A 12,741-nucleotide genomic window follows, 5' to 3' on the forward strand; every position below is an offset into this window, starting at 1 on the left:
GCGGGGGGGCAAAAAATTGTCTCTAGCCCTAAAAATTCTTATTTTGTCCTCATACATAATTATATGAGCATAGCAAAGAATTTTAGTTATGTTTGCAGGGCAAGCAGCAAAATGCAGTGTTAGGTAAAAAATAGGACCACACTTGATATGTATTAATATAGCATCAGAAAGCAGTCAGCAGCTGTATTTCACTTCCCTGGATGCTTGATTAAAACTTCCTTCTTTATACTTTTAAGAAGATTTTCTGTTTTGTAAAATATTAATAAAACCACTTGTTGACATTAGCATTCACTTCCAAACGGGACTTGAAGGTATCTGGAAACTACAACAGGGTAATTACTTGCCTATAGGAAGGATGTTATCCCCAGTCTGTGGTGGGAACTGTTACTAAAGAAAAGTAGCTCTAGCTGCACTAAATTCTCCCATCAACATTGGTAGAATAAAATTAATTAACCGTTGCGTGAATCCATAAGGAATATATTATGTTAAGTTGCACCCTTTTTCTTTATCTTCATGTTCATAAACTCTTTGGTTGACTTTTATTACTCAATTTCCTTTATCTATTTGAATGTTTCTTTTTCCATTTCCTTACTTCTCTTTCCTCTTTTATTCTTTCCTCATCCTATTTACTACAGGAGAATCAACGCATGCAGCAGAATATAGACTCCATAACCAAAGAGGTGTTTGATCTCCAGGAGACAATTAATTGGAAAGATAAAAAAATAGGGGTATGAATCAAATATGGGGGGAAAGGTATCTTTTCATTTTAGAAGTAGATGGATGCCCCCCCACACCCCAAGGGATGCTGTGTACCCCAAAGAAATGAAGGCCACTCCCAATTTAAATATTTAAAATGTTTTGCAGTCTTTCTTTTCTGTAGAATATGAGCTCTACTTCATCTTTACTTGCATAATGATGAGTAACACTAATTAAATTTGTAACATAATAAGCTGTCCTGCATATAATTTTATAATTTTTTTACAAAATATTTTTACCTGTATTCAGGGCTTGAGAAAGTCATCATTTCCTTATTTTTAACAAAGGTAAAAATGGCCTGAGTCCATATATTGATCCATAGTGACATAGCAGTAATATAATTTTATACAGATTTGAAGTTGTTTTTAAAGTTTTTAATCTCCTTAGAGGCAAATACAATTTTCAGAACTTGGAACAGTTCAAAGCTTGCTCGCCATTTGACTCCTGCCTCTGTAGTCATCTTAACAATTTGCTTAAGAATTAGTGGATTTTAAAATAGTCTGCTTTACACTACCTGGGATAAGAGAGATTAAATACCCCAAATAATGGAAAACCTAGAGAGCTGCAGGACCCAAGGGTCAAAATGTAGAGAAGCCTCGGTGAATATTTGTAGATCACGCTTGCATTTGGCATGCCTAGTGCTAAAAAATATGATCTTGAATTGACTTCTGCAGCCAACTTGAGCATTCCTGTATTCACTTCTGATCCTTCTAGGGCTGGTTAGCTTGGATGCAACACTGAACCAAGCTGATTTTGTGATACCACACATAAAATACCAGAGTGACCAGCTACTGGAATTGAGACTTGGAATTGAAACAGTGGTTGTGTGGGACCTTTTGAGGAGCATCTCTAGGGCTTCTGTATAGGAAGGAAGGCGGTACAGGAAGAACTGTGTTGATATTCACTACACAGCTAATGTATATCAGGCAGGGTTTGTCAGCTTGGCTTCTGGGCAGCACAGAAGTGGTAAAACTGTCTGAGTCAGCCTTAGCCTCGGTGATAATTACATGACTCTGAACTTGTGGCTGTTCAGGGCTGCAAGTAGATTGCCTGGTGATGAGAGGGAGTTGACTGGAAAGCCTTTAGAAAGGAATTTTCTGCCTTTTAGTAACTCTAGGGTCATTTCTCTCTAACTGAATTTTATGCCAGATTTTGACACACAGATTTCTTTGAAAATTGCCGTATTTGCTGGAGTTCAAGTCACTTTGAAAAGTTACCTTTTAACCAATGGTGCCCAGTTAAAAAAAGCCCTGTTATACTGTCTTTTTTCAATGCATATTTCATGTTTCAGTCCTTCAATCCTTGTTGCAATCTTCCCTTCTATCATAAAATAATATTTCAACATTTTTAAGTTTTTAAGTTTTTTCTGAACATTCTTCTGAAAGTTTTTTTTTTTCTCTTTAATGAACCATATTCTTTCCATACTTACTCTTCACCTTTGTGTACTGGACTGTCTCAATTTGTGCATTTTTTGTGTGCAAGCACTTTTTTCTCTTTCAAATATGTTGCCAGAGTTAGTACAGAGCATATAATTTATCTAATGTTCAAAACAATAGCTACCAGACAGATTGACAAGAAAGGTATTTTTTTTCCTTTAGCCAAAATTTTCCTGCCAGTTTCTGTGTTCTTGTAAACACCATAACTGGATTTTTTTTCTAGGTGTTTTTTTTACTATCTTGGAGTTGAAATCTCTTAGTTATTAAAATGTAAAAATGCTGCTGTCTCTTCTTTCTCACTTCTGTTATCCAAAAACATTTACATACTTTTCTTAGCTCACAGTTTTTGAGTCTTTCTGCCCGATACTTAATAGCTTTGCTAATTTATACTCTATTCCAGCTTCAGAAGTCTCTGAGAAGCTTCACAAAGGAGTAGTTTATAACTAGAATTGTAACCTAGTTTTACAACGTATGCAAGACTGATGCTGTCTCAGAGGAAGAAAGGGAGGCAAGCAGAACAGAGATAGCATGAGTTTCTTTTACACCTGCCTTCTTATATTGTCCTGTTTCTACAAAATGATTGAAATTTGCAGTTGTATTTGGTCTTAAATTAGATCAATTTGAGGACACTGAACTATAACTTCCAGGTTATATTCCTGAAATATACAGCTATTTTACTGTTTGGTGGATCCAAATTGTACATGCATTGCCAATTTGAAATTAGCAATGGTGTGTCTGAGTTTGGTATAGATTTTGTGAAGGTTTTGGGAATATTTAGAAAATAGGACCTCAGACAAATCTGCTTTCTGCCAAGTGATCAGATTTTAATCACAGTGGTATGTTAACACATGCCTGCAGACCTCAGTTGTCCAGATTTCTGCCCCACCCTGCCCCAATAGAAGAATTACAGAAGTAGATTTAGTACAAAATCCATGTCATATATCATAATCCCTGAGCATACAAACACTAACAGTTTTACTAAAGTTTTTCAACATTAAATAACAATTACTAATCTCTCCATAGGTAGAGATACATGGTTATATCAGTCTCACTTCCTTCCCCATCAAAATTTTCTGATTTCCAACACTTGTGCATAGCAGTTAAGGATAGAAAGGATGTTTTGGGAAGGTCAGCAGCATCACAGGACACTGCCAAGCAAACAGGATCTGTGTCTGCAGTGTCATTCTGGGCCTCTGTGTCCTTTTTCTCAAGTGGATGAGCTTACTTCCCCCTCCATCTCTGCCACTATTCTTCAAAAATGGCAAAGGTGTATGTATCTTTAAGTGGAACACAAAATGATGTAATGATTAAGGTTCTTCATACTGTTTATAATGTAGTTAGAGATCTAGTATGCATTAGGAAATAAAAGGACATCTTATGAATTGTTAAACTATGATGTGACAGCTAATGCTTTCACACATGTTGAATTACCTGTATTTTAAATGTTACATTTACACGCTAATAAAGTGCAAGAGCACTTAAATTTTTCTGTTGAAACTGAGTAATGCATTAAAACATTGCTCCAGTATACAGATTCTAGGTAACTACTGAAATTCAGCACACTGCAATTGTTACATGGGGCGATTATGATACAAAGTATACACCTTCATTTCTTTCTTGGTATCAGTCCCTTCCTAAACATTCATGCATGACATAAGGTTTAGTTGGGTAATTTTTGTGGCAAAATGTGTGTACACTTTTGTAGTTGCTGTATGGTCAGGATTATTTGTAATGCATGCAGTAACTGAATTTGAACAGAATGCTGGGATGCTGCCCAGTCAAGTGAAAGTGTCTGATTAACTGCCAGGTAACACAGCTTCAGCATAAGTAGGCAAACCCATCTATGTCCATATTGCACTTTTTTGTGCTAAAATAGTGCTGCTAGTGTTTGCTGCTTTTTTTTCCCTCTAAAACTGATTGCTTTGGTTTTAGTAAAGGGTGGTTGTAATACTTACAAAAGCAAGTAGTGAATAAACTAGTGTAAGTGGATCACAGGCTTATATATCCAAGGTCTTTTATGAGGTAAGATTTCTACTTCTACACCCTGTAAAAGGCAGAGAAATTAGTTCAATGGATGTAATGTTTTAGGATCTTTGCCAATTGAGTTTCAGCAAATTTTATTTCTGGCCACAGAGTGCCTGTATTGAGAATCACTTACTCTTTGGTATTGAATTTAGGTTATCAAAATCTACCAAAAATAGAATCCACTAAATAAAAATCTATTAAAGAATCTACTAAGACTTGCCTGGGAAAAAACTATGTCATGACAAACATGCAGCAATGAGGCTAGATATATGACTTGTAAAAGGTAGTTATCAGAGATGTATATTTATATATATATTAAATACCCCTTTTAATTTCTTTACTTTTATTGAGCTCTTTGTATTTGCTTGTAGAAAATTTCTCTGCTATCTGTCATATGCTTTTTCTCTGTGCCATTCTTTTTCTTGCTATCTGCCTGAACCCAGGCCCTAGAAAGACAGAAAGATTACTTTGACTGCATTAAGACTGAGCGAGATGAGCTCAGAGAGGAGTTGGCTGACCTGAAGGAAACAATGAAGAGAGGAGAGGTATGTTGGTAGTAGTTACTTTACAGTAACAGAAATCCAGGAATGGGCCGTGAAATCAAGGTCAATGAAAAAGAGGAAGAATGGTTACTATTCTTGTGCAGTCTCAAAACCTGACCTTAGGGTAGGATAAATGGTGCATTTCGTTGTAACTGTTTCGATCAACTTGCAGAGCTTTTTAAAGACTTTTCTGTCCAATTATATTTTAGCATGTATGAGTAGCTTTTTTTTTTTTTTGTATTTTTAGAAACATGGATTAGTTATAATTCCAGATGGCACACCAAATGGTGATGTAAACCATGAATCAGTGGTTGGTGCAATAACAGTTGTATCACAGGAAGCTGCTCAAGTCTTGGAATCTGCAGGAGAAGGACCACTAGGTAAAAAATATCCCAACATACTTTATAGAGTGTTTGAAGTCTTTGTTTCTCTCCTGTTCACAGCGGGTTGTGATTTTACAGCCACAAAAAGATACCTGTGATGCTTCTGGAATACATGCTTACACAACTTTCAAGACTGACTTTTTTTTTTTTTCTTACACTGAATAAAAAGACAGACGTATGTTTTGAGTAAAAAAAAAAAAAAAAGTATGTGCTTGGGTGTTTGTAATTAATTAGATCTCTTGATCCAGTTTCTGGTTTTATTACTGTCAGAAAATATCTTGCCTAAAAGTGTAGACTTTTGCATTAGTATGTTTTCCGTTGTGTTTCATGAAAAAAATCTTTTAAAATATGTATAATCAATGAAAGAACTTCTGTTACAGAAAACAATGCATTGTATATTCTTTCCCCTTCCTTGAAATACTTATGCCTTTATTAGTGTAAAGCAAGTGGAGTCTTTCATCACATCCATTAGGAAAAAAAAGTTTTAAAAGTATTCAAAAAAATGACATAGACAACAGAAAGATAGAGGTTTTAAGGGCCTTTATTTTAACTTGTTTTTATCCTTAGGTTGAACAAGTTATTGTATGCATAGTCAATCCACTGTAAAAAACGTTCATTAACATGCAAAGAAACATCTCTATAGACTTGCATTATATTTGTACATAATATATAATAGTTACATATTTTTGTTTTGACAAAGATTAGACTTGATGCATGTTTCTGCTGTAGCTCCATCATGGTGAAATACAGATGTCTTTATGCTTTATTACTGTCAAAGGTACAATTTCCAGGATACCTGCTCTGATCTTAGCAGGGTGTTGCTTGGCAGACTGTTTTGTAGCCATTACTGATCTTCTGACTGATTAGAGATATTGCAACATTCCTGTGGGTCCTTTCCCAAGTACTGTTTTTCTGTGGTTTGAGAACACTTTCTACAAACTTTCTAAACATATGGGGAAGCTTAGTGTCTTCCCTGAAGAGATAGCAATCTTTAAGAATAAGACAGGGAAAAGAGTATACAATCAGAAGAAAATTTTGTTGGAAATGGCTGTTCTAGATATTGGGACAAAACTGTGGTTTATTACTGAAAAAAAATCCTCAGTTGTTAATCTGCTTTGAAGAATTACTAAACTCAGAGGTCTTGCTTTTAAAATTGTTATACTAATAAACAGTGTGAATGAAATACTTTTCCTTTGTTTCTGCTATTAACTGAAGGCAGGTATGTTGTTATTAGTAAGATACCAAAGTTTCATGCTCCCAGTGCTATTAGCCTTAAGTTTGAAGAGCATGTTAGTTGAAAATTAACAAAAAGTTATGAAAAATATCTTCTTAGTTACCGATTTCTCTGATTTTTAATTGGGTTCTTTGGTTTTAGATGTCCGGCTACGAAAACTGGCTGGAGAAAAGGAGGAATTACTGTCCCAGGTAAAATAAGCTATTCTTTTCAGAAATAGACCATTGTGTATCCTTTTGCAGACTGTTAATATATTAGCAGTAAACAAATACTAAGCACCAAAGGTGCTTAATCAAACACTTAAGCACTAAAGCAAAATAAAATATTCAACCTTTTACCTGGCTGGCTACCAGGAATTACCAGCTCCTCTCACTAGTGTCCTTATACATGTGACTTTGATTGTGGTTGGTAGAGAACCCTCATTTCACTAACTGGTTAGCTGAAATCTAACTGCCTGCTGACTCTACTGTTAGTGCACGTACTTAAAGTTGTTCTTTCTTTCATTTTGTCTTATGCGGAAATACTGCGATGACATTCTCATGAGCTCAAGTGGCACTGTCTTCCAAATTTCTAAGTGGAACTATTTCTTTGATCATTTCAGTTACTCAAAAAATTAATATTATCACAGCAGTCACATTTTAATACAGTTCAGTATTGAGAAGAGAGGACTCAAGAAAATATACACCCATTGAACAACTGTTAAGAATACCATAGTTTTTGTGCTTCTAGTTGAACACATTGCACATTTAAAGTGGTGTTGTCAATATTTGTTTTTGCTGGAACGTACCTTAATTTTTGTATAGATACTTGGTTTAGAATGCTAATAAATTCTAGTATTGAATTAAGGCTATTAAATATAAGTATATAAAGATACATGTGCATATTTATCACCATATAATTGTAAAAATCACTGTTAAAATATTTGATTTATATCACGAATGGAAGTTTGGCAAGTAGAACTCCCACACCGCTAATCTGTAGGGCGATATTTTGCTAAGAGAGTCAGAAAAGTAGCTCCCACTTCTTTCATAAACTCCAGACACAGAGGACATAGCTGAGGATCTGCATTCCCTGACTACTGGAAAAATACCAAGGCAGCTGCTGTAGCATAAAATGGAACTGTTTAAGACTAATGTGCACTATAGACTTGCCTAGGACCATTGCTTCTAGGTGGAGTAAAAGAGGGGACCCCAAAAAAGCTGTGGATTATTCTTTCTGTAAATTTGCCAGGATATTGTTCATTATCTTCATACATGTTTAGAGTGTAAAAGGTATACTGTACAAGAAATGCATAAGCAGAGTTTCACGCCACTGTCTCCCCTGGAAAGGCAGGTCTATTAGAGTTACAGGGCACCCCTGCATTGCACAGAGATCCCTGCAGCACTGACCAAACTGGTGGATTTGTCTTGTGCATTGACATGCAGAGGGCACTCACCCAGCAATGGGGACAAGGGGCTGCAGCCGCAGGCTTTGGAGACTGGCTTCCCTCCCTCCCCTGCATGGCTCTGCTACTCCCGCTTACAGAACCGTCTCAGCCAGTGGCATCTCAGGACTGCTTTGCCTTTTTCCCACTGAACGTTTAGATACACAACTACTGAACTTCTGGGAGTCTCTTTTTCACAAAAGAACACTTCTTTTTCAGGTTAGAAAACTGAAGATGCAGTTGGAAGAAGAACGACAGAAATATTCTAAAAGTGATGGCATGAATCCAGATATCATAGGCTTAGAGAATGGTTCTGACTTGCAGCTAATTGAAATGCAGAGTAGGTATATGGTTCCTGTTCAAAGGTATTCTTACTGGGGAAACACACTCTTCCAGCTCCTTTTCCTATACTGTTGTGCTGTAGTAGTATTGTGAATGAATATATTGTTGAGCAGCTAGTTTTTTGTCAGTGTATCTCCTTGCAGGAAATTTCTTACTGCAGAATAGCTTAAAAATCTGCCTCTCTCATGAAAGAGTGCTGAATAACAACATTCTGGGAAGTTCTTTTTCAGTTGATGACCTTGACTAGAATGGGTGCCACTACTTGAACAATTTCAATTTTTAGATGATAAAATTTCAGCTGAGATATTTTGTTAATATATTCTAGCCGATTTATTTTGTTGAATCTTTGATACAGAAACTTAATCTAAAAGATTCTCTGAAGCAAAACATGAAAAATTATTAAAGTTTAACACAATATCCAGTGTTGCTTTATAGAAGCGCTAAGCTACTTTCCATTTCAAGCAAGCTGTTTCTTTAGCTGAAAACTTTACTTGTTTGACAGATTCATTTAATACGCTTGTGGCAATGAAAGTTAACAGATCACTGGCAATGTCAGGGATAAAATATAACACCAAAATAATTTGCAAAGCTCCTTTGTGTTTGTCAGGCAGGTTCAAGCCTTGTGCTCCTTATTATTCGAATGTTATTACAGATATCTATGCTAAATGCTGCTGGTATTATGCCTATTGTGATTTGACCCATTTTGCAGTGTGTGTTGGTTACTGCATTGATTCTCTTTATTGAGAGATGAGTGTGCTGATCTAAATATGTGTGGTTTAAAAGGTGTGTATCTCATTATACATCAGAGATTTAATGCACACTCCTACAGAGGCAGTAGTTGTGTTCTCTACCTTTTCATATTCTCAAAAAGATTTCCGAAAGAACATTTATCTCTTTATAATCCTGTATACAGCCTTCTCAATAAAATGGTCTTTTTAATGAATTTTAATGGAAAGGGAAATGGGCAGTTTAGACAGTTACTTTGAGTAACATATTCCTGTCAATTTTTGTCTAGGAGATGCCAACAGACAAATTAGTGAATACAAATTTAAGCTTTCGAAAGCTGAACAAGACATAACTACCTTGGAACAAAATGTAAGTGTGTCTGTCTTCATATTTGTTGTTATCATTACACTTGCCTTGTACACTTCTACAATACTTTTTTCAACAAAAACTATGAAAACATATTTCATCATTTGCTTTACTGTTTGTTTTTTAGTTTGCACAGAATGTCATTACATTTGTATTTTCTTATTTCCTGCAATTCAATACCTGTGCATAGTCTAACCATAAGAGAAAATAATTTGGAGTTAATTTACTAAGATGTGAATGTACAGCAGAATATAAAGAGGAACTGAAGCTACTAGTTCAAGAAAATCGGTTTATGTAGCTTAATTACTTGCAAGAAAGTTGTGTAGACTGCGGAAGGTACATAATTTACTCTCTGAAATTCAAGAGTTTGATTTTATAGATATACATATATATCTCACACTGATTTACTCACACTTTGTGATTGTAAGTCAGTAATGTGGCATTATAGTTCAGCATCTCTGTAGATCACCTAAAAATCACGTAAAGGATTATAATTTGAATTGGAGATGCATAGCTGTACTCTCTTGCACAGCAACAGGCTACTAGCCCATCCTGTGGATTTGGGGGCAGCAGGGAGCTATAAATATAATAATCCAGCAAGTGGGCTTTAACCCCTGCAGACTGCAACTAGGATTTGTCTTGAGCCCCTTTTTTACTGCAGAATTCTGTGCTTGAGCTCCAGATGTTTCGCATCATGTCCTGATAACAAGTTACAGTCTCCTTCCTACTTTGCACTTTTTCATATGGTCTCTGCTTTTCAACTTTCCAGCTTTTGTTTTGAATCCCGTGTGTTCCCCAATTCTTGATTTTTCTTTTTCTAACTCTTCTCTCTCTGCTTAGTTCTTTAACCTTTTGTATCTTCTCAGCTGTGTCCTATGCTATGTTGCATTCTCTACCGTTTCCTGTGACCCTCGCCAGGGAGGGACGGGCAGTGAAGGGTATTCCAAGTTTCTGCCCACAATTTGTTTTACTGTTTTATTAGTTCTTTTAAACACTCTCTTTGCAATTATGGGTGCTGCTAACACAGTTAAACCTCTTTCCAGAGGGAGATACTATGGTTAATTCATAGGATGCCTTGTGTTATGGTGGCTTTTCAGAAAGGAAAGAACAGCTGGTGGCAGGTGAGCTCAGGGTGGAACACCTGAGTAATTGTTCCTTTTGTCTTGTTTGGGTTTGCAGATTGGACGACTTCAGGGGCAGGTTGCAAGGTATAAAAATGCAGCAGAAAATGCAGAAAAAGTAGAAGATGAACTCAAAGCTGAAAAAAGGAAGCTTCAGCGAGAGGTAATTGACTTGATTTCCTTTTCAGCTATATACTCCTTTCAGTCTTGAACTGCTCTGTCTTTTGCCTTCAAGCTCTTTTTTTTGTAATCTTCAGTTACAGCTTTTAAATGTTTTTTGAGGAGACGTCTGAGTCTATCAGTGTTGCATTCAGAAGACAACTGTAGCACATAAAAGTAATACTAACTACAATTCAATGCAGTACTTTCTTGAAAGGAAGGATCTAAAGTTGTATTTTCCTCTAAATGTAATGACTTGTACTATTTTAAACTAATCCTTCCATAAAAATTACTGGGGAGCTGAATACCCCTATGTCAAGTGCCAGTCTGGGAAGTTTCCAGCATATACCTCACAGGTTGTGGGGAAGAAGCTGTATTTAGTTGAGCTGTTGATTGTGCTTGCTTAAGAGCTGCTGCATGACTAGCATGATGCCTGCTACCCATGGGAATATATATCCATCAGCAAGTAATAATGGTGGAGAGGACTTTACCTTTAAATAGTGTGTAATAGAAGTTCCAGGCACCTAGTTCTTTTGGAATGAGTACGTTTCATGTTTCAATTGCTTCCCAATATTTTTTTTAACAGTTGAATTCCAATTCATCTGACTGCAATAATGAAAGTGTTGTGTCTTAACTCATGTGGCACTCTTATAAAGCATATAATAACTTGTATTCCTGATTTAATTTCTTCTGTCAAAGCTTAAGAACAGCAGAAAGTCCAAGTAAACTTACTGATCATAACTTTTGCTTTCATTTTATAGTTAAGAACAGCACTGGATAAGATAGAAGAGATGGAGATGACTAATAGCAACTTAATGAAAAGGCTGGAGAAGATGAAGGCAAATAGGACTGCGCTTTTATCTCAACAGTAAAGTGGAAATTGAAAATACAATGCACTGCTCCTTGAATAACTAGCCCCTAGCTTGTTTTTAAATACAGACTTTCACTGGCACAAACTATTTGAACACTGAGCTGTTCATTGATGTTTTAGTTTCATAATTAAATGGCATACTTCTTTTTGTAAGTTATGGGAGAATGAAATGTAGTTTGAATTCCCATGTGAATGGCAGCAATTTTTCTGTAGCATTTGATTCTAGAGTCAGAGCTGGAGCACAATGCTGTATGTTCGACTTAGTGATAGAAAATGTTTTTACAACTGTGGAATCAAGTTTACTCACGATCTCTTGGCTGCTTTAATGATGCTTGATGCTCGGAGACAACTGCATGAATTCAAGAAGACACTGTATTACTGTATTATAAACTAACATATATTTGCTCAAGACATCACACAGCACAAGTGCCTTTTATCTGGTGCAATTTAGACTTCATTGTTGAAATAACCTTTGAAATCAGATAATGTTTTATTTTAAGATACAGTTGGGGTATTCACTAAACTTTATACATTTTGAGAATACATTTTTGTAAAATATTTAAATTTATAAGAAAAAATAGGGACTGTATATAAAAATCTGCTTTTTTGCATGGGCATATCTGAGTTCTAGGTAATTTTGTCAAATACTAGCCCCTGATACTCTTAGTATTAAGAGTGCAGTTTTAAAAACTTCCGTTGTACACCATCAAATTACGTCATCTGCTGCTTAAGTGTGAATTGAAATTTTGGGGTGGGAGGAAGGGTGGGAAATGTGGCTAAGGAGTTTATTAAATGGACACTTTACTGACCAAACCCAGATGTTTTGTGTTTTCTTTTAAATACTGAGATACCAACAGGACAGAGCAAAATCTTTGCAGAAGAGTAAATTCTGATCTCCATATTCTTGAAAAGTATCTTTTTGGCTTTGGAATAGTGAGTTTGAATTTTTTTTTTCTGATTTCTTATCCTGGTCTGCTACTCTTTGACAGTACTGCCATGGAGGAGGGGGGCAGTACAAGGAAGAAGGTGCTTTCTGGAACAATGGTTTCTGTCTGTAGCTTACTCTCTACAGTCAGTGAATGCTGTTAAGAACTTCCACTCTTTTCAAGCTGGCACATCACAAGTGGGAAGTGAGCAGCACCTGCAGTTGCAATTCTGAAGTATTTGAAGTGGCACTGGCCCTGTGTTGGACTTTCCTTGAGGCCAGCAGGAGCCCAACATTTGATCTGAGAGGAATCATTCCGTTGAACTTGTATCAGATGCTTTTCTGTTGCAAATTGCTACACTTCAGGAGTATTTCTCAAAGCAAGGCAGGTTTCAGGACCTTTGCAATCCAGAGCATTAGTGCTTCTGCTTG

The 12,741-nt window shown here is 36.1% G+C and overlaps 1 protein-coding gene across 1 annotated transcript in view; it reads left to right on the forward strand.

Moving 5' to 3' along the window:
- Nucleotides 1-12,197, forward strand: part of LRRFIP2 (leucine rich repeat (in FLII) interacting protein 2) — a 60,934-nt gene extending 48,737 nt beyond the window's left edge. The window contains exons 20-27 of the mRNA XM_010581818.1: nt 636-728; nt 4,661-4,762; nt 5,007-5,139; nt 6,518-6,567; nt 8,019-8,139; nt 9,157-9,236; nt 10,413-10,517; nt 11,275-12,197. Of these exons, the coding sequence (XP_010580120.1) occupies nt 636-728; nt 4,661-4,762; nt 5,007-5,139; nt 6,518-6,567; nt 8,019-8,139; nt 9,157-9,236; nt 10,413-10,517; nt 11,275-11,385 (795 nt within the window). The 3' untranslated portion in view covers nt 11,386-12,197. The remainder of the gene's footprint in view (nt 1-635; nt 729-4,660; nt 4,763-5,006; nt 5,140-6,517; nt 6,568-8,018; nt 8,140-9,156; nt 9,237-10,412; nt 10,518-11,274) is intronic.
- The last annotated feature ends 544 nt before the right edge of the window (nt 12,198-12,741 follow it).

This window comes from Haliaeetus leucocephalus, unplaced genomic scaffold (genome assembly GCF_000737465.1).
Source record: "Haliaeetus leucocephalus isolate CR32 unplaced genomic scaffold, Haliaeetus_leucocephalus-4.0 Scaffold808, whole genome shotgun sequence".
NCBI lineage: Eukaryota > Metazoa > Chordata > Aves > Accipitriformes > Accipitridae > Haliaeetus > Haliaeetus leucocephalus.